Source organism: Porites lutea, chromosome 11 (assembly GCF_958299795.1).
Source record: "Porites lutea chromosome 11, jaPorLute2.1, whole genome shotgun sequence".
Lineage (NCBI taxonomy): Eukaryota > Metazoa > Cnidaria > Anthozoa > Scleractinia > Poritidae > Porites > Porites lutea.
The window spans coordinates 22,450,313-22,472,623 of record NC_133211.1 but is presented as its reverse complement, the minus strand read 5'-3'; the positions used below and the strand labels follow the sequence as shown (position 1 = coordinate 22,472,623).

General features: G+C 41.1%; 3 protein-coding genes across 3 annotated transcripts; 2 read left to right on the top strand and 1 right to left on the bottom strand.

The window, feature by feature from the left end:
• Positions 1 to 7,002: 7,002 nt before the first annotated feature.
• LOC140952760 (neuropeptide Y receptor type 4-like) lies at positions 7,003 to 8,797 on the bottom strand. The gene has a single exon (XM_073402205.1). It carries the CDS (start codon positions 8,463 to 8,465, stop codon positions 7,428 to 7,430), a length of 1,038 nt encoding a protein of 345 aa, XP_073258306.1. The 5' UTR covers positions 8,466 to 8,797; the 3' UTR covers positions 7,003 to 7,427.
• A 3,849-nt stretch (positions 8,798 to 12,646) lies between these two features.
• On the top strand, positions 12,647 to 15,889 carry LOC140953333 (uncharacterized). The gene has a single exon (XM_073402825.1). It carries the CDS (start codon positions 12,647 to 12,649, stop codon positions 15,887 to 15,889), a length of 3,243 nt encoding a protein of 1,080 aa, XP_073258926.1.
• A 3,398-nt stretch (positions 15,890 to 19,287) lies between these two features.
• LOC140952086 (QRFP-like peptide receptor) lies at positions 19,288 to 21,089 on the top strand. Its single transcript, XM_073401505.1, has one exon. The coding sequence runs from the start codon at positions 19,496 to 19,498 to the stop codon at positions 20,585 to 20,587; it is 1,092 nt and encodes a 363-aa protein (XP_073257606.1). The 5' UTR covers positions 19,288 to 19,495; the 3' UTR covers positions 20,588 to 21,089.
• The last annotated feature ends 1,222 nt before the right edge of the window (positions 21,090 to 22,311 follow it).

Genomic DNA, 22,311 nt, shown 5'->3' with positions numbered 1-22,311 from the left:
TTAAAAAAATTAAACTGTTCTAGTGAGGCCTTAAACTGCTGTTTAAAAAGTAAACTCTAAAATCCAAGCTTTCGTCGATCAACGGCATCATCAGGGATGAGAAAATATTCCACGCGCGCTATATATATGTAAAGAAAGTGCAGGGTGAAATGTGTAAAGGATGTGACGTATGTATCTATGAAAGCTGTAGAAATAAACTGTGAATGGAATACAAAGCTCTAATGATGGAGTGTCTCTAGACAAAAGCGCTTAAAGGTTAAATGAACCAAAATTTCGACATTTTTCATTTTAGTTCAATTCTAGTGAAATGTGTTTAATATGAACCAAATAAACATACTATGAAGTTTCAGCTCAATTGAAGCAAGCATCTCCGAGATATTCGCAATTAAAAATTGCCGTTTTTTGGCCCTTATCTTCTTAGAGCGGTCGGAAAAATTGTCGGAAGAAACAGCTTGTGACGTCAATGTTGGTCAGGTGAAAAAAAGCGGGAAATTCAAAACAGAGTTTTTCGAGTCGACTTGGCGCAGAAGTGGTTTATGCGACCATAAACCTGGAAAGAACAGGCAATTTGTCTTCAAAAGTTGCAAACTGTTGTTATAACCTTCTTATTATTTAATTTTCTCGAAGAATACATCATAGTAAAACGGACTTTAACGACGGCATTAATTTCCTTGCGCTGTACTGGAAATGTGCGATTTTTTTCAAGATGTATTCACAAAATGTGTTCATATAAGGAATTCTCTGGATATGTAAGGTCCGGAGCTCCGCTGTGGACACAAAAACAAAATATCTTTGTATAGTGACTTGCCCAAAGAAATTCACGCTTGCCCAAAATGTGTTTGAAGTTATCGAACTTTGTCGCACTCGAGCTGATATTTTAAAACCCACGCTCGATCGGATACTTGAGCTTCGCAGAGCACTAAAATATAAACAAAATCCTCAATGTAGAAGTTTTGGCGTTCATATGTTGGCAGAAAAAGAGTTAATCTTTATCTAGTAAAATCTTCCCCAAAATCAGTTTCAAAGCAACTACAGTTTTTTAAACTTGATTGTTAAATTCGCGCAGATAAAGTTTGCTTTGTGTTGTCAAGTTGAACATGCATAACACTTCTCAAAAACCAAGTAAGATTTCCTTCAAACAAAGTTGAAGTTACATTACTGCAAAACTTCTCTCCAGTCATGTATATGATTTAATGGTCACTTTAAGGACCATAGACGCCACTTTAAGCCCGCAAAGCGAGGCGACAAGCAAAGAACAATTCCATCATGCATAAAATTCAGCTTAAGTGAACTAAAAAAGCTTCAGTGATAAGGCTGCAAAACAACAAATTTCCATTCAAAAAAACATAAGGCTTAAGGTTCTTATACCCGCTGACAATGAAGAAGTGAGTTTTCTGTGCGAAATACCCTACCTAAAGATCTTAAAAGCAAAAGATCAGTTGCAAGCTTCGCACCCAAGCCATGATTCACGATTTAGCTATATTTAAAAACTGGTCCATGCGAGGGTCTTTATTCAAGCAAATTAAACTCAGCAAACTGAATGATTAGAAAGTACAGAAAACTGCACATAAGGGTTTGTTTTGCTCGCTTCAGTCAAATCCAGCTCCAGCAATTGTTTACGGGCAAAGAGTTAATTGTTTTGAAGTCACTGCCGGCAGTTGTCTACCCTGCGAACAGAGTCTCCTTCGATCTTCCTCTTTCCCGACTTATCTAGGAAAGATCGAAGCGACTCTGCTAGCAGTGTAGCAGTTGTCGTTCTCAGCTACTTCACAGCGAGTGAAAAGGAAAATTTGCGTACAGAAAGAAAACAAAACCACGTAATTAAAAATGAAAAAAGAAAACAAAACTCTGACTATTATTACTTGAGCAACAGAAAAGTGATCGAAGTAGTCTGTTCTTCTCGAATAAGCTTGCTAGCCTTCTATAGTTCCGAGGAAGTTTTAAGCGCTCAAGTTTGTTTCGATTTGTTCACTCGCAAGCGTTAGCATTACGGTTCTTTGACATAAGACAAGGATAGAGCTGGTTATGCAAACATAAATGAATCTGGGCATGTAAAAAAACTAACCGTAACTACTAATAACATAATACAAGCCGGTTTTAATTCAGCCCGGCGAAAGAAGGCGAAGCACTGGACACAAAATCAATTCACAAATCGAATGCACAATTATCAGAAAAATACAAACCTCTTTTGAAATGTTCAAAACGTTTTATTCCTCCTCAGACTGACGGAATGATCTGTTTTTACTCTAACATTGGTTAGTAATTTTCAAGTGACGAAAAAACAACAACAACATCAACAACAACAAAAACCAAAAAAAAACGCCTTTACGGGGAGCAAACGTTCGCACCTCGTGTATTTCATTCAGTCTCAGTCCGAACTCTCACTAGTCTCCTTCGCAGCCGTTATTAGGGTCGTCACTCGTCACGCAACGCTCCTGTTAGTGGGGAGGAGCGTTGCGTGACGAGTGACGACCCTAATAACGGCTGCGAAGGAGACTAAACTCTCACAGAACGAGACAAACAAACTCAGGCGATAAGGGATGCGCAGAACGTTTTTCCGCCCTGAAAGACCAACATTGACGTCACGTAGTCTCCAGTCTATCACGCGGCCATTTCAGAAACGTTTTCGTGAAGCCTTCGGAAATGCTCGGATTTTGATCTTTTATCTTTCTATAAAGGCTTGGGAAGAAATAGAGAATACTTCATGGAAAGTGCTGGCGTACGGTATTTACGCACGAGTTGTTGACGTATCAGAAATCGAACGAGTGAGCGCAGCGAACGAGTAAGATTTCTGATACAAAAACAACGAGTGCGTAAATACCGTACAAAGCACTTTCCATGTGGTATTGTGTTTATTATATACATACCGAGACATTCATGCCGCTACACACTTTCCCCAAAATGACAACGAAAACGAAGTATCAGCTTTTTAGTAAAAACGTTTGTTAAAAACATAAATGACGGTAAGGATATGAGGTAATCCAAGAACTATAAGTAATCTTAACTGTTTGTTGTCAATGCACAATTGAAAATGAGTGAATTTAAGTAAAATGTCCGGTTTCAATATAAGCTTAAGCTTAAATGAAAGGCGAAGTAGCTCCGACAAAAAGCACAACAAAAGCTTACGTCTCGTTCTGTTTTTCCCTTTCCGCTGTTGTTTCGCCGGCTCTCTACCGTTTTCTTTATCGACAGTGAAACAAACGAAACTATTCTACTCCATTTCCGAAATGTTTTTCACTTTTTTAGCGAGAAAAACTCTTTGAGTAAAACTTTTCTCGTTGAATGTGTGCGAAGCAGCGCTGCAAGCTGCAATAAAAGGCGGGAATTTTGGCGCGAAACTCACACACCTCTGTGGCTTCTGATTGGACGTATCATTTTTCTCACACGTGAAAAAACATCGTTCGCGATTCTGATTGGACGTATCATTTTTTTCACGTGTGAAAACCATCGTTCGCTCCTCTGATTGGCTAGAACTAATTTGCGTACGAAAATTTACGACATAACTTTTTGGTGAGTATTTCTCAGTATGTATATAATAAAAATCTTTACCCAAATCTCACTAAGGATGGTACTTTTTAGTGTTTGGTGAAGGTAAAGCGACAAAAGAAAATATTTCAATTTTTTGGTTCATTTGACCTTTAAGAATGGTCTCTAAAATAAAATACTAAAATAGAAGGTCTGCGAATTCACTACATTCTTCTCGGGAATTGAGTGTAGGCTTGCCCTTTCTAATGAAAAAGCTTCATAGAGGCGTAGATTAGCGGGGTCGTTTCCGCTCATAATAATCTTGACATCAATGCCTTTATGGTCTTTGTTCTGACAGGAAAAGATATGTTTTTTTAACAGAGGAGTTTTCATTATTGAGATGTTCCCTTACGCGGTCGTGGATGAAGCGTGTCGTGTTACCAATGTATTGTTGATCGCAGCTGTTACACGTGAGCTGGTACACTGCATTTCTTCGTAAACACACTGAATCCGGTGTTAGAGATAGGGCATTTGTCTCTAGGGCATTTACGCTCCGTGGAGGTGTAGGATAGGGCTTGTCTGAGCCTGTAGGATTTGTGGGCAAGGCGTAGTGGGATGTTTTCTTTTTTCAATTTGCAGAGAGATTCAACTCTGCCATAGACTCACATTAGTTCCGTAAATAAAGAAAAATATGAGAAGATATGAACAACCATCTGAATTTTCTGAATTTCCAAGGCACAAATTAAGGCAAATTTTCCTACCATAAGACCATAAAAAATTAAAAAAGACAGCAAACTCGATCCTTCTCTCCGCTGACAGCTGGTCATTCACGAAAACAACCACGCGAGGAATAAGCGCTTTCAACTTCCGTTGATTCCAACAGCCAATCAGATCTTGTGGCATTGTTCTAACAGCCAATCAGCGTTGCCGCCAAAATCTGACCGCAGAGAGCACAAACCAGGCCCAATTTTCAATTTTCAATTTTTTTGACTTTAGCGGCAACCGTTAGAGAGAATGGATGAGAACCGCTAAAATTGGGCCTGATCTCAGGTTACTTTTTTAAAAATTCAACACAGTGATAACCAGAACTGCACAGGAACGAAGTGATCAAAACTTAGCGCACAACTTGTGAACAAATTTTTTCGGTTTTTTTTTTTCTTTTTTCAATAACAAAAAAGAAACGCAATAGAATGTTAATTAAGTAAAGCACGTAACAGAAGAGAAAACTGTCCGTCTCTATAACACGTAATTTGGCGTTGCTTACCAAAACAAAGCTATCGGTCGCAATATACTTTCTTGCTTTTGCCAATTTTAGATACATATTCAAACTACTTACAATACAAAGTTGAGAAGCAATAAAGTCCAACCAATTCATTGCATGGTAAATCACTGAGACGCGTTGTTTAATTTTCTTTGTTTCAACAAGGTGTCCAACTGATCAAGAAGTTTGAAATTAAATTTGTTTTTCAATTCTAGAAGTTTGCCCTAGATCAGTTGCTAAGAGATTTCTAGCATTTTAGCGAAAAACAGAAACAAAAATAGCGCTATAATTACGCGCCTCTCCGTTGTATTTATCAACGAGAAAATTTTCGTCAGTTAGTGCAGTCTAGTCCGTAACGCTGTATTGCAGGAAGATCTTTTAAAATTAAATTGTATACTTTGTTAGTGAATTTTTCTTTCAGAGCACAGCTAAACAGTATTCAAAAGAATAATTTAATTTATAAAAAAAAAAACGAAAAGGTGATTTCTAAGATGGTTGAATACAAACTTACTGAGTAAACATTTTTTTTTAGTAGCAATGGCTTGGCATAGCGGCTAGTTCGATGCCTTCTGCTGTTCTGTTCAATTCCCAAGTGTGATCTCAAATCCTTGTTTCGACTTCTTTCATTTACGTGTAAGCTTTAATATTATAAAGTAGAAGTATATTAATACCCGTAACGAGACGTAGCGCCGACGAGAGGTGAGTAAAAATGGCCGTCGGCCTCAGGTTTGTTAGACAGTCAGATGAAAACAATTTCGAGCTACCTGACGTAAAGTAAGAAGCCTTCAGTTTACCTTCAAGAGGGTCACCTGGAGGCCTCGTATTTTTGCTTGTACCTTCCGTTTCTTAAAGAGAAAAGGAACTTTTCGAAGAGGGAATAAATGAAACGTCCACTCAAGATAGACGAGTACATTTTTCCTTGATCAAGTCATGAGAAAACCGCATGAGACATTCAGATTTAGTTCGGAGAGCATGGTAAATTGCAATTCCTAGCTAAAGGTAATTTTACTCTGTACAATTTTGTCGCTTTTGATGCGCCCACGACGGAAGCAAATTAAGCCAAGCAATATACAATGTACAATGTACAATTGTGTCTTCATTAACTCTCCCGAACGTGCTATTCGAAGAAAATACTCTATTTGACTAATTACCAGCACCATAAAACAAAACCTAAGCTAGAATCATTTGGTTGGTTCGGCCTGCTGTTCTCACATGCCGTAAACCTTGACGAACTGAATGGCCACCAATACCGGTTAGAATACCCAGTGTTCCGATGAGAGAGTAGAAGTCACAGTAACAGAGGCCATCCCAGCCGGCATGCCTGATAAAGCTGACTTTCAATTTTTATTTAGTATACTGTGTGCCAGCCCCGGGGCATACCGGGGGTAAAAAGCGGTGCGATTGCTTTTGTTCTAATATGTTGGAAAAGTATCTCAGGCAGTATCGCAGGCGGGTCGGTGGCATTTGAGAACTAAGCTTTACAATCATAGACCCTTCTACGGTTGTTTCAACTTTTGACATGGACCAGTTAGCAAAAATCCGTCGACACCATTAGAAACAGCACCTTAAAGCCAAGTTTGAAGGTGATATGTCTTAAGCGAGCGAGAATATAGCTCCGCAAAGTTCCGAAAATTAACAGACGTTTGAATGGTGGGGGGCAAGCTTGTGCTCCCCACCATAAAAACGTTAGCCGGCGTGGCAGGCGTTAAAAGGGGAAGGGGAAGGGGAAATTTTTGGCGCGCGAGGGAGAAAGGAAAGAAATTCCCCTCCTCCCTCCTCCCCCGCGCGCGGTCTCGCTGCACTCTTGCCCCCCAATTCCATTCCCCTTCACTTTCGAACGCCTGCCACGCAGGCTATACAAACGTTTGTAAATCTCGCGACGCTTTGAGGAGCCATATCTTCTTTAGTTTTTCCCAAATCACTTTCAAATTTGGAAATGTCATTAATTTAAAGGCACTCTTTCCATCGAAATTGACGGATTTTCCTTAACTTGTTCATGTCATTAAAAGTTTAAAAAAACGAATAAAGGTCTATGTAATGCCGCTAGTCTACTTTATACGACTGAAAAAGACATTCGTGTCAGGTTTGCATAGCCAGGACAGAACGAGTGGCGACAGCTGCTTAGCATCATTAAAATTGGCGTTATACGTTTGTTTGAAAACCTCATTTTCAGGTGTCATTTTAACACTATCTATCCGTCACAATACCTCAACTATCTTTTAAAATCGATCAAAGCCAGACAGCAACATCCCGTTTACTTATTTACTCAGGGAAACGATTTTCAGTTTAGTTTATTTTTGTTTCTTGTCCAAGGGCGAGCTAGCGTCCGAAAGTCGATCAGAAACCAATACATCCGCTATTAACCTTTCCTCATTATGGACTGGATAGAACGATATAATTTAACTCATTTACCTCGCACACTAATTAGTTCCTGAGCTTCATATTCACTTTTCGGCTGATCCTATCTCTCCCACAGCAAAGATTTGAGACTGGAAGTTTGTTTGAAAAAAGATTACGTACTAAAACGTGAGAAAAAACCAAAAAGATGACTATACCTTTCCCCTACTTGATAAGATAACTTGACCCGACTGAATTTTGGGCATGATTGTGAAAGATCTAAATTCGTTGATGCCCTAATGGCTTATCAATCTTCTGTCCGTAGTAGTAAAGCCATTAGGATGTTTCTTATTTTGACGTAATTTCAATATAAGGAAATAGCTGTGGAAGTAGGTACATTTTCACTTTTAGCCATGAAGCGTCGACATTGGCAGGTGATTAACCTCTTAATAAAAATCCTATAATGTAGACTGTAAAAACTGTAAATAAATGGGTTTGCTGCCGAGGAGGCAAGAGTTAAAAGCTGGCTAAGTTTCCACATTATTTCCCCTTCGTACCACGCGAAATAACGAAGGGTACGAGTCAAAATAAATGGCGACCACAACACGAAAAAAACGAGTGTTACAGAACTAAGCATTCGACTGGCTTTCTTTTGGCGCGCTCGCGTTAATGCTGCGATTTGTTGATTTGCTACTACTTGCGCGTTTAAAACTCGTTTGATCTTTAGCTGTGTCCAGATCATGATAGTTAGCGGGAAAACGAACAGTATTACTATAGTAATACTGTAATAAATCCGCCTTCCAATATGTAACCAAGCAATGTTGTTACATCGGCTGATACCATTTTCTGTTTCAGTTTTTACAACATTGTAAGCATACAAAAGAGGCGAACAGAGCACAAAAGCCACGATCCATACAATGATCGAGAAAATTTTTCTCTCCTTGATTCGCTGGATTCGTGATTTCATTTCCAAGTCGGATATAGATTTTCGCCTTTCGCGGCTAATGGCAATCAAAGTCAAAATTGCCGCGGAATAACATAGCTCGACCAGAAATCCTTGAAGCTTGCACATCGCCGCGCCAAACACCCAGTCGGCAAGAATCGCATAAACTGCATCGAAAACAGTCAGTTGTGTAAAAAGAAGATCTGCAATGGCAAGATTGGCAATGTAACGATTGAAAAATCCAGTCCGCGTTGGCTTAAAGGCCGCGGATCGTCCACTTCTGTGGCAAATGTAAAGAACGACAAAGTTTCCCACAGTGGATGTAGAATACACTATGATGTAGAAACACAGTATAAATATTCCTATGAAGGAGACCACACTTATGCTGTTTGGGACAGCAGTGTTTTCACTGGTATCAGATAAATTCAACCCGAGACTGATATTTGCGTTTAAGTACATTATTAACAGCTAAATTTTGTTATGTTTCTCCGGCAGTCATCAAACGGCGTTAGAATTCAGTGAACAAAATGCCTGCATGAGCTGACAGAACCGAACAAACAGTTCAAGTTTCTCACATCCTTCCCACTGCGAAAGCCATTGAATTGCTATTTAATTTTGATGTAGTAAGATATTTTGTCTCTGAACGAAATAATCGAGTTCAAACAAATGAACTTACTGTTAAAAGACAGCTGCCGAATGAGAGGTGTTGGAAATTATATTGAATACATATTTCGAACTGCTTTTTGTATTTATTTTAAACCTGTGAAATTTAAAAGCTTGTTTGCGCCACACAATAATCATTGACATAGCTATTTTCCCGCTGAGTAAATGAAAAATGATAAAAAGAAACCGGCAGCTGAAATTAGTAAAGAATTATTTCTGATGCCCCCGTCCATTTTGTTAATAGTAAACATTTATTTATAGACTTATAAGTTCTATACAAGGATTTAGTTTAGTATTAGGAAAAAACGCTAAGAATGGTACTTTAACTATAACTGAACCTCTATGTCAGTTAAATTCTTCAAACAATTTTTTTTGTCTGTCGAAGTAAACAAAAAACAGGTAATTATCATGACGTAGTATGACTTTGTCTCGATAGAAAAATCGGTGATTTAGAGAAAAAATTGCCGTCCGAGTTGTTTTGATTTTGTCGCTATCCCCAAATTACTTAACCGTTCATAAAATAAATCATGGCAAGACACTGATTTTCTCTTCTCTCAGTTATATTAAATAAATCAAAATTTGACAATAAGAAAAAAAATAGAAGAGTTATTCTTGTGCAGTTAAATAAAATGCTTTCTCACGCACAGTTAGGGAAACGTCAATTTTTCCGGGCATTTGTAAACAAACAGAACAAAGCGATATAGGGATAATTTGGAAAAAACAAACATATTTTTCTTGCAGAAGTAGATCTTAAGGTGTTAAAAAAAAACAAATGTCTTTGTATCCAATTTGATTGGTTGGGCGGTAAGTTTCTGACAATAAAGTTTAAGTGTTATTACGTCAGTCATAAAGGCTTGAAAAACTCTGTTATGTCTTCTCTACATAGAACCAAGAGCAGTGATTACGTAATAGCTTTTAATTAGTTTCAATCCTTTTCGGTTTTGAAATTACAGTCGACTCCCGATAACTCGAACCTTCAAGGGAAATAGGAAAAAGTTCTAGTTATCAGGAGCTCGAAGCAAATGGCCGGAAGTAAGGGAAAAACCAGTTTTTACTGTACAGTGAACATTTTAACCACATTTAATTGTAGAAACGTTAAGTGGAAATTGAAAGATACTTATAGGTTATTATTCAGAATATAACTAAAAAACATAGCCTAAATAGAGCACGCGTTTTACTGTTTTGAGTAGTAAAGCTGTTTCACGTTAGATTTGTGACAAACAACATCAGCCTCCACTAATGGCTACAACACGTCAATGGGAGATTCAAAATCAACGTTTCGGACGACAGTACACTGTTTTTTTTTGCCGACTTTTTAAGCGCTCAAAAAATGGTTCGAGTTATCGCTGGTAACATTATGTGGAAATGATCTGAAGGGAAACAAAAGTTTCTTTTAGTTAGAGGGAGGTTCGAGTTATCGAGGGTTCGAGTTAGCGAGGGTTCGAGTTATCGGGAGTCAGTGTGTTATTAATATATACGCTGACTAGAAAAAATACTTTTAACTTTAGTCCCGCTGTGCTGGGACCTTAGCTGACCTTTCTGGCTAAAAGTCTATGTTAGTGACATTTCGAGTTGCGTTACATTATGTACGTCCTGACAATTATCACGTGTTTCGGTCATGTGACGTTGTGGTTGAATTCGGACTCTTGAATGGAACTTGACTCGAGACTTGTCGAGATTTGTCGAGATAGTTTAGTTTTGTTTTGTTAAGAGCTTACAGTCTTGGAATAGAAACAACATTTTGGTCCTTCGAGCCGGATATTCGCATTGGTGTAATAATTGGACAATCGGAACCAGTATTGTGGAATTTGCAAGGGACTCGTTCGAACTTGGAAACATTTGGCGGGAAGTCCATCGAGAATTGAAGCTGGAGGAATTATCGATGGAAAAATAGAAGAGTTAAAGAAAGAAAAAAGAACTCTCAAGACAAGTATTACGAAGCATCTGAACGAATTAGCTGCGGAATTATCGACGAAAACACCAAACAAGGAAAATGTCACGGCAAAACTCCAGGACATCGACAAGCGACGGGATGAATTGTTGGAGCTGTTGGACTCGCTTCAAACCTTGTACGGAGATAATAAGCATGCATCGCTGGCGGCTTCAACAGGTGATGAAGCGGATAAAATGATAGATCGTGTGGATAACGAGACAAAGGAAGCTCGGCTTTTCTTATCGCGAAGTAACAGCAAGGAAAGCGAAGGAAATAACACAAGCCAGATCGGCACATTTGAGAGCGCACATGGCAAAGATGGTCACGTGGTCGACGCAAACAAACAGCTTGAGCGGATTCGAATCCCAAAGTTTTCGGGCGACAAGAAAGAATATCAGTCGTGGTGGGCAGCGTTTTCCAGTTGTGTGGATGAAACAAATTTGTCGGCTCAGTTTAAAATGTTGCGGCTCGAAAGTTGTTTAGTAGGAGAGGCGGCCGAAACGGTAAAAGGGCTTGGTTACTCGGATCATGCCTATGAAGCAGCTAAGGCAAGGTTGAATCGAAAGTATGGGGGAAACAGGCGACAGGTTCAAGCCCATATCGATGAGCTACGTAAGATGAGGCCAATAAACGCTGATAATCCGAGGGAGCTAGAAAGATTTGCCGACATAGTGGAGAGGACTGTGGTTTCTTTAAAGGAAAATAAGAAGTTTGCTGACCTGGAAGGAGGAACATTGTACGCAATTGTGCTGGAAAAACTTCCTCAAGCTCTACTTAGCCAGTACTATCGATGGATTAAAGAAAAGGGAAGCTTGGGGTCTCTTGAAGAGCTGCGTCGCTGGGTTGCTGAGGAAGCTGAGTACCAGGTACAAGCATCAGAAATTAAGCATGGTTTGTCCAGTGTTGGAAGTGTACGAGGAAAGAGCTCAACTAAGTCTTATTTTGGCACCACAGAAGAGAAACGTGATCGTCCCTGTAAAGTGTGCAACCAAAAACACCCAATTTGGAAATGTGATATGTTCAAGGGAATGGAACATAGAAAGAAGTGGGAGACGGCGAAGAAGCTTGGACTGTGTTACCGTTGCTTAGGGAAAGGGCACCTTGGTGACTCATGTACTTGGAACAGAGAGTGTGGAATTGACGGATGCAAGGACAGACACCATCGGTTACTTCACGAGGAGAAAGTAGCCTCTGGGTCCATGGAGGGGAAGGCTGACACACCCGTGATAGAGGAAAACAAGTCCAGTACGTATGAAACAGTGCAAGAACACGCACAGAGGAGTATTGCCTTGCGTACTGTTCCTGTCATTCTGAAACATGAGGAGAGACGCTTGCAAGTTAATTGTTTCTTGGACGAAGGCAGTGATACTTCGTATGTTAATGAGGATGTGGTAGAGGAACTGGGGTTGTATGGTAGGAAGGAAAGAGTAATTATCAATGTTGCAAATGGACAGAAGGTCAATTTAATGTCAGCAACGATGGAGATTGGCTTGGAGAGTCTAGATGGTCGGGTGGACACAGTGATTGTGGCGAAAACATCTAATAACATCTTGGTGGGATGAAACCCACCAACTGGCTGCAAATCAAAGACCAGTGGAAACATTTGAGAGACATTCCTTTTCCTAAGCTTGGAAAAAGGAGTAAAATTGACGTTCTTATTGGTTCAGATTATTACAACCTGCTGTTTCCTATGAAAGAGGTTCGTGGAGGCGACAATGAACCTAGTGCCAGACTGTGTCCATTAGGGTGGACAGCAATTGGTACCATTGGTACATCTGAGGGACTTGGAACAAGTAACACTGGTTACCTGAACACCTACCGCATAAGGCAGTCAGAGTGTAGTGATGGAGATCTGAATTATCTGCTGAAACAGTTTTGGAGCCTTGAGGCTATTGGGATCACACCGTAGGTGGAGCAACCACTTTCCCCTGAAGAGAAACTAGCCTTTGCTAAAGTGAACGAATCAATCAGGTTTGATGGTGAAAGATATGAAGTTGCGGTGCCTTGGAAACATGAAAGACCAGAATTACCGCCAAACCGACAGATGGCAGAGAAACGCCTTCACACAGTTGAGAAGAAGTTAATGCAAGATGAGAAGCTGGCACAGGCTTACCAATCAGTGGCTGATGACTACTTAAGTAAAGGATATATCCGAGAAGTCCCAGAGGATGAGCCAAAACCACCATCAGAATGGTTCCTTCCACATTTCCCCGTGGTAAGGCCAGAGAAGGCCACAACCAAAGTTCTGGTTGTTTTCGATGGCTCAGCTCAGAAAAATGGAAAGAGTTTGAACAGTGAATCACTACCAGGTCCTAAGTTGCAAAGTGACATTGTGGACGTTTTAGTTAAGTTTAGAAAAGAGCCAGTTGCATTGGCTGGTGATGTGAGCCAAATGTATCACCAGATACTTCTTAGACCAGAGGACAGGGCTCTGCACAGATTCTTATACAGGAACTTGGACAGTGGGGATACACCAAAGGTTTATGAGTTTAAGAGGTTTATTTTTGGAGGGTGTTATTGCCCTTTTTGTGTCCAGTTTGCTTGGCAACATCATGCCAGACTTCACAAGGAGACTTACCCATTGGGAGCTAATGCAGTTCTAGGACACTGTTACATGGATGATCTGATGCCATCCGCACCTACGGTGGATGATGCGAAGGATACAAGAAAGCAGCTAACGGAATTAGGAGACTTGGCTAGTTTTCACATCCGCAAATGGATCTCTAATGAACCGGATGTAATTGCTGACATTGTGGAAGAAGATCTTGCTTCCGAGATAGACTTGGAGAAGAGAGAATTGCCAACAACCAAGACCCTGGGTGTCCTGTGGGCCGCCACAGACGACAAATTTTCCTTTAGACACTCGTTACAGTTGGATGGATTTGAATTCACCAAGAGGAATGTTTTGAGGCGAACAGCATTAGTTTACGACCCATTAGGCTTCTTATCACCTTATGTAATCAGGTCCAAGTTGTTGATACAAAAGGCTTGGCTGGAGGTACGGGATTGGGATGAACTGTTGCCAACACATCATCAGCGAGAATGGACAAAGTGGTTTCGAGAATTGAAAGACCTTGAACTTGTAAAAATCCCAAGGTGTTTGAAAGACCCAAGTCCTAAGGTGGAAGAACTGAGTATTCATACATTCAGTGACGCCTCAGAGAACGCATACACAGCTGTAGTTTACGCGCGTCATGTGTATGAGGGTGGCAACATTACTGCTCGAATGATCATGTCAAAGTCTAGGCTTGCACCATTGAAAGCAGTGAGCATCCCCAGATTAGAGCTTTTGGGTGCTCTAGTCGGATTACGATTAACAAGACAAGTTTGCTCTGCACTCAAGATACCTACAAATGGAGTGACATACTGGGTGGACAGTATGAATGTGGGGTACTGGATTCAAGGTCAAAGTAGAGAGTATAAGTCGTTCATAGCCCATCGTGTTGGAGAAATTCATGAGTTCTCTGCTCCTAATCAGTGGCGCTATGTTCCTACGGGTGTAAACCCCGCCGACCTTGGAACAAGAGGCCTGACAGTGGAAGAGTTAGCAAGCGCAGATTTATGGTGGAATGGGCCCGAATTTCTGAAAAAGTCAAGACAAGACTGGCCAGAGTGCAAGTTTGACAAGCCAACGTCAACAGAGAACCTTGAACTTAAAGGAACAAAAGAATCAGGCACAAAGGATGCTACCAGTTACCAAATAATTGGAGAAGGTGAAGAAACGGCTAGTGTCAAAGAGGTGTGGCGATTGGACCCCTCAAGATACTCGAAATGGTATCGAGTCAAAACAAAAGGAGAACTGGAAATTGGGTTGTCTTTAGTTCGCGTGACAGCGTGGGTGCGCCGATTTACAGACAATTGTAGGAAACCAGAGGAGCAAAGAGAGAAGGGTGAACTGAAGCCATTGGAGCTTCAAAACGCTGAGGAATTTATCATTCGGCAGGTTCAGTCTAAGGTGTACTCAGCGGAGATAGAGCCATTGAGAAGGAACAAGGAAATCCTAAGAGGAAGTACATTGGCACGATTTAATCCAGTATTAGTTAATGGCATTTTGAGGTCCAACACCAGACTACGGCATGCGGACGATCTCCCATATGATGTTAAGTGTCCAATCATACTGCCTAAGAGGAATCATGTCACAGGACTGATCGTTAAGTACTACCATGAATCAGAGGGTCATCAAATGGGGCTTAACTATACGATTAATCATGTACGGGAGAAATACTTAGTGGTCCATGTTCGTGAACAAGTGAAACGAGTCATGAGAGAATGTTTTGAGAGTGCGAGACGATTTCGATCAAAGACAGCTCACCAGCAAATGGCGCCGTTACCGAAGAGTAGACTGCAGCAATCCTCCAGACCTTTCGAGAGCTGTGCAGTAGACTTTGGAGGACCTTTCTTAACTAAGCAAGGACGTGGAAGAGTGCGAGCTAAGCGCTATTTGTGTTTGTTTCTCTGTTTGAAGACCCATTGTTGCCACTTAGAGATGGCGTCGTCTTTGGACACTGATGCATTTCTTAACGCTTTTGTCAGAATGACTGCGCGGAGGGGATGGCCGCAGCAAATGTTAAGTGACAATGGAACGAACTTTGTAAGCGCATCGAGGGAACTGCGAGACCTAGTCTCTGCTATAGACCAAGACAAACTACAACGGATGACCTCCAATAAAGGAGTGAGTTGGAAATGGAATCCACCTGCAGCGCCACATTTTGGTGGAGTCTTTGAATCTATGATCAAGGCAGCAAAGCGAGCTATTGTTGCTGTCCTCGGTGATGCAGAAGTTAATGATGAGGAGTTGGAGACAATCTTCATTGGCGTAGAAAGTCTGCTGAATTCGAGACCTTTAACAGCTGTGAGTGACGACCCTAACGACGACCGCGTCTTGACTCCAAATCACGTTCTGATCGGGCAGATAGGTGGTGATTTTGTACCAGAGAGCGTCGACACCGAGCCATTTAATCCCAGAAAGCGCTGGAGAAGACTACAAGAGCTCACAAGACATGTCTGGAACCGATGGATGAGAGAATACTTACCGCAGATTGGATCAAGACAGAAGTGGTACTTTCGTAACGACAATTTGCGGGTTGGAGATGTTGTCGTTGTTATCGATCCCGGAACAGTGAGGAGACAGTGGAATGTTGGGCGTATCGAGCAGACGTACCCTGGCCCTGATGGCCTTGTGCGAGTGGTGGACGTACGGGTTAATGGCAAGACCCTTAAGCGACCAATAACTAGAATCTCCCCGCTGGAGATTCGGGCACCGAACTGTAATCAGATTAATGTGTAACAAGAACACTTCGGAGAACTATGATCTAGAGCTAAAGATGTATTTCAGTTAAAATGTATTCGAATTTCAGCTTCCCTGTAATTCGGGAGGGGAAGAAATGTTAGTGACATTTCGAGTTGCGTTACATTATGTACGTCCTGACAATTATCACGTGTTTCGGTCATGTGACGTTGTGGTTGAATTCGGACTCTTGAATGGAACTTGACTCGAGACTTGTCGAGATTTGTCGAGATAGTTTAGTTTTGTTTTGTTAAGAGCTTACAGTCTTGGAATAGAAACAACAGTCTATTTTAAGCATAGAGTAAGACGAGGAACTCATCCTAGGCTTCCCAAGCCTCTTTTGCCTAGTTTTAAGGGCTGTTTACATCGAGGGAGGAAGATCCTAGCACCAGGAAGATCCTAAAAGGAGGATCATCCTAGCTATGGCCATATGTTCTCTGTATTCAGTTTACATGCAAAGGTTTGTACTTGTCCCTAGCGCTAGGATCTTCCTAGCTGAGTGGTAGGAAGATCTTAACTCCATGTAAACTGCTTTCGCTAGGGAAGATCCCCTGAGTGCTAGGAACCGAAACCAGACAAAAATGGCGAAGGGTCTTTCCGGTGGCTAATCACGGCAATAAAGGTCGACAATTTCGTTTGACGTTACCACAAGCTGATCATGATTGTGATGATTCTGCCAGCTGCTTCTGAAAGGTAGTTTATTTTAGCCACTCACGCAGACGTTCTTAGGGGTTCGTCACGCGTTCCTGCCCCACAGAACGCGTGACGAAGCCCTAAGAACGTCTGCGTGGGAGGCTGCTTTTGAAGATTAGATACAAGGTCAAAGTCCATCTAGCACGGTAAATCAGGGCGTAGCCTGTTCCAGGCTCCGAGATGGTGGTAGAAATTCGAAAAACGCGCGGGGGCTGGGGGGAGACAGGGCGGCTCCTATTTTATCCGCCGCCACCGCCCCATTTCCCAAGTCGTGCGCGTCTTATTTTCGCTTTGCTCGTTTTAATACGTTTCCACTATACTATCTGAGAGCCTGGCACTAATCAGGGCGCTCTGCGCCAGAGGTTTTTTCTCACGGCTTCGCCGCTCGTGTCTTCGGTCTTTGGCCGAAGACGTGTCGGCCGCAGGCCAACGAAGCTCCTCGTCGCACGCGAGAAAAAGCCTCTGGTACCCTGGGTAGGCCCAGATTAGATGCTTGTTATTTTCCCTGCCATCTTTAATTCCTCCTCTACTTGATAACCACACGGGACCGAAATTTCTGCATGTAAACCAAACTTAAAGTTGTTCCGACTTCAAGGGTCTTCCTGGTGCTAGGATCTTCTTTCCTTCATGTAAACAGCCACTAGGCTCTTGGTAAGCACTCCCTCTTGCAAACAGTTCCGGTGTTCCGGCTGTTGCGTCTTTCGCACTTCTGGTGTGAGCGTGTCGTGTCCAGGATGTTCTACTACATTTGGAGACCCGTTTCCTTTAGAGATGATTTTAAAAGTCAGGTACTAGTTTAAAATATCTCATATTTTCATCAAATGAGAGTGAAAGCTATTCTTACCATTAAAGCGTAAAGCGTGAAATGATATTTAAAAAGATTGCTAAACGAAAGATTGTTCATTTTAAGACTGAGTATGCAAAACGTAGTTGAAGATTTTTTGATTGATAGTGATATCTTTAAAACTACTGTTAACACAGAATTTAACCCCACTTATAATGCTTAACCTTTTGTTATTCTAAGTTTTTTTTTTGTATTGAGGCTGATATTTAGACCTAATCGGATGACTTATCAGTTATTTATCATTTTTTTTAGCAGAGATTTATTCGATTAATAAGGCCAAAAGAATTATTTAAAGCGAACGTTTTTTTGAGGCCAACAGTAATATACTAGTGTACCTAATAGGTAAACTGAGAATGCTTCCCTGGTGTCAATTTGTATTGCCAAATTATTGTAGGTTTACGTGATTAATCTCGCATTCAGCTAAAACGCGCAATAGGCCACTTCTAATTCCGAGTTCCAAAAACCCTCACTTTCAAAATGAGGCCTAGGGCACAAATGAGTTTTATCACAGGTAGCCGAAGCTCGAAATATGAGCATCGGCGAGCATCGGCATTATTGCGTAACATTCAAAATATAAGGATTCACGGTATGGGAAAAAAACATATCGTTTCTCTAACCTACAAAAATGGAAGGATTTCAATAAAAAACAGCCTACCTTGCTTAAAATGTGTGTTACGTCTCTCCTGTGTGGTCCACGGGCCGACTTATGGCCGTTTTATGGGTTTTTATGTCAACGGTTTTCTCTCTATATAAAGGTTTACCTTGTATTTTGAATGTTACGCAACAATGCCGATGCTCGCCGATACAGAGGTCCGGGAAAACTCGGAAATGGCCTATTAGAATACTTCATGCGTTGCGTTTGTGAAGCAAATTGTAAGCCAAGTTTTCAGAAGTTTTTTTTTGTCATCGATACTGATCGTTCGCGGTGAAGCCGCGTCAAAGAGGCGCGGAGCCCCGTAAGAAAAAAATAACCGCTCCGTCTCTGGAGCCTTATCAAACCGTAAGCACGGTTTATTTCATATTAGGTATTTCGAGAACGGACCTCTGGAGCCAGGGTATTTAACTGGTGGATTGCGCTATCGAACGGTTGAACCGCCAGGGCCTCAAAGTAGAAAAGTCTGATGGTCACAATTCACACCTCGCGGTGGTATGGTACTAAACAGGTGCGCACAGCAACTCCACTTTTCAAGTGGGAAACCTTTTAAACCCCAACATCGACAAAACGAAGAAATTAGATCTTTTATTTATCCTCCAATATAAATCGCAAACAAAAGGTGAGACAATTGTCTTTTACATCTAATTACTCACATTGTATGACGTCAGTTGAGAAACCCACACACAAGCATACGGATATCCGAACAAAAACAAACACCTTTTCTGCAAAGAACTACGTAGTTTGAGAATACCTTTGTAAGACTTCATTCTCTCCGTCCAAAAATGTCAAACTTAATCGCCTGAGACTCAAAAAGCGAGCTAAAAACATCTGTTGCTTTGCAACTGCTTTGTTATTGTTATGCATGCTGCTCTGACAGGTTTTAATTTAAAAAATCTTACTGTGTGACTTACTATTTTCATCGTTATTTGATGAAACGCCCTACGGTGCGGCATCTGACTGTGAAAGTTTTTTAACCTTTTTTGCAAGTTTTGGGCGACAAAGGCACACAGGAAATTATATTTGATGGTCCGATCCCTAAACCACGGACGTGACATAAGCCGGGGACAAAGTGTAAAAAGGAGGATGTGGCACTCGTTGTGAAAGCCATATAAACCGATGACAATGCGGTACGCAAGAGACCGTGTCGGGTGGTTGCAAATTTCTCTCTGTTTTGTATTGTGATAAGAAAGTCAAAACAAGACTCACGTAGTACCTTTGATCTAAAGGAAAGCATTTCTATGGTCTCTACCAGATGGAAATCGAGCAGGCTGGAACCACAGTTTTAATTGATTGAGCTCAGGATTTATTATTGGCGTAATTTGATAGCAGCTTCACACGTTTTAGACGCATTATAGCGAGTTGTATTTGATTTGTAAGTGTGTAAACTCACGCATCAGTAGTCTGTACCACCAAGATGCCTAGCGTTGACGCTGCAACTAACAGCTCCAAGATCATGAATTCGACTGTCAGTCCTACTCATGAAACGGCCGAGTATCCTTTAGCATTAATCGTGGGATATGTCATTCTCTACGCAGTGTTTTTTACTGTCGCGTTCTTTGGAAACATAATGGTGCTTCTAACTTGCTATAGGAAATATCGCTCGTCGCGATCTATTCTCCTCTGCTACATATCCAGTTTAGCCGCCGCGGATCTTTTATTCGCCATTCTCTCAACAATCGATGTGTCCTACTTCTTCCTGCACGACTGGCCCGGAGGCAATGCTTTGTGCAAAATACAAGGTACGCTTATCGAGATTTCTTACACCGCTTCTATATTGACCTTAGTTGCAATCAGTCATGAAAGATCTCGCTCGGTCAGATCAACCAGTCTAGCGAGAAATCGGAGCGTTGCGCAACAAACTATCGTGATCAAAATTCTGTGGATAGTGGCCATAGTTGTTTGCGCTCCGTTATTCTACGGGTACGCGACCAAAGAAGAAAATGGCAAGCAACTCTGCCTGAATACGACGTGGGGAGACAGTGGAAGACAAACGTACTACATGCTTCAAGCTGTGCTGATTTTTGTCTGCCCTTTGATGTATATGATCTGGGCACATTGGAAGATTTTGCGAGTTTTGCAAACGCATATTAGAAACACGGCTGGTATGGGATCAGTGGAATCAAAACAGCACAAAGTTACAAAGATGTTAGCCGTAGTGACTCTGGTATTTTTTTGCTGTTGGTCCCCTTTTATCATTGTACGAGCACTGCGTTACTTCTATGCTTACGAGGGAAACGAAGTATGGAGACTGACTCAGTTGATAATATTTGGAAATTCCGCAGCTAACCCTATTTTGTACTGTTTTTACAGCGCGCAGTTTCGAAGGTCATTTAAAGAGATTTTGCGGTGTAAATTTTCTCTGAAAACTCCGAAAAGACGCAAGACTCGCACGGGCACTAACTCGACATTTGCTTATAACGTGAAACACAACAGCGTCAGAAGGGTAGCAGAAATAGAAGGTCTGAAAGATTCTGCGCACAATAGCTCTTCAACGGCCTTTCCGTAGGAACCTTTAAAGGCTGGAACGACCTTTGTTCTACAGCCTAAGCGCATTTGTCACTGAAGCGCTAAAGTAATATTTTGTAAATTATGAACTGTCAAAACAAAGTGGCCCCTGATCAGCTCATTAAAGGACGTGAAATCTAAGTGGGCTAAATCGATATCGTAGTGAACATTCGAGAGCAATTTTTAATAGTGAAGCGTTAGCAGGAATTTACAAACAGAATACGAATGTTTAAAAACTATTAAGACCAAATCATAATTGAATTTTTATCTGGGCTTGAGATCTTTTATCAAAACATTTGTGCGTTTTTTAATTCTCCTTTTTATAGCGGAGAGTCATTTGTTACACCGGATATTGTCAAGGATATAATTATTAGAGAGCAATTTCTTGATAAAATGTCATTGCTTAAAAAAATGAGGTGGAATTCGAAGCAGTCTGTTGGGGTTATTAAATGTATTGAAACTCTTTACGTGTTGATAATAAAATCAGTAGACACCATTAACAACGTATATTTCTATATTTAAATTAAAATTTGTGAGCCCTTTTTTTATGACTTTTATTCTGCAATATAGTACTAGCCCTAGCTTGGCCCTGCAAAAGACTACTGAGTCGAACTAATCGAAATATTACCCTTATCAGTTAAAAGTCCCACTTAGCCTCAAATCAGTACGAAAAGAAGGAACAGTATGATTTATTTTTCCTCAAATCTATGGATTAGGGATAGTAGAGCGCGCGTGAAAATCACCTCACGCGAGAAAGGCGAGACGCGGCAGTGAGTCTCCCCGCTGCGTCTCGCCTTTCTCGCGTGGGTTGATTACACGAGCGCTCGAGTTTCGCTCGCTCTACTATCCCTGAGGAAAGATGGGGACTACTCGTAGTCTATGAAATCTATCAAATCAGTACGTAAGTGCGACGGCGAACTACTGACGAAGTGACCGGAGACCGCGAGAAAAAAATCCGAGATCGAGACTAAAAAGAATTTGAGCCGGACACTGAACAGATTTGAATTAGATGAAATGCTCGGAACGACCATGAATTTCGACGACAATTTTCAAAAAATCAAAACTAAAATCTTCAAATCGATAGGTATATTCCATGGTTAAATTAATCGCTGCTAAACGAAATAAATTAATCGCAAATTTCAGTTGCTGTAGTAACTTTGTTTCAAAAGATTTCGAGACCACATTTTTCCCTAAAAAAAATTAGAGAATTACGAGACGGTCACAAATTCTTTGGTCGAGAACTTTAAAAGATTCGGTTAATGTTATGCGGCACTCGCCACTTTTGAACCTGCATACTGATTAGCACAGGGTGAAAATATATCATGTAATTTTGTTTTGAGGAAAACAGAACAAATACGAAGATTGAGAAGGGTTATCGGGAATCAAATATTAAACACTTAATGACTGGTCCCGAGAGAAACAAAATTAACAACTGCGGTTGTCGGTCAACATTCGAGGGTAACAGCCCGGGGGGTGGGGGGGGGGACTCCCATATGAAACAGACGGGGATGCTCGTCGTCTCGCTTAGGGGTGTAAATTTTGGATCTTGGTCTCGCTTAGGGTGTTCCGTGCAAAGCGCCAATATTTTGAGCCGCCAAGGTCTCGTTTAGGGTTCCGCGAAGAAACACAGAATTACGCGAAGAGAAATAGCAGTCAATTTTCTTTTTAACTTTGTTTGTTATGTCTTTATATCATTAAAACTCATTGCATGTCGTATTTGTGTGT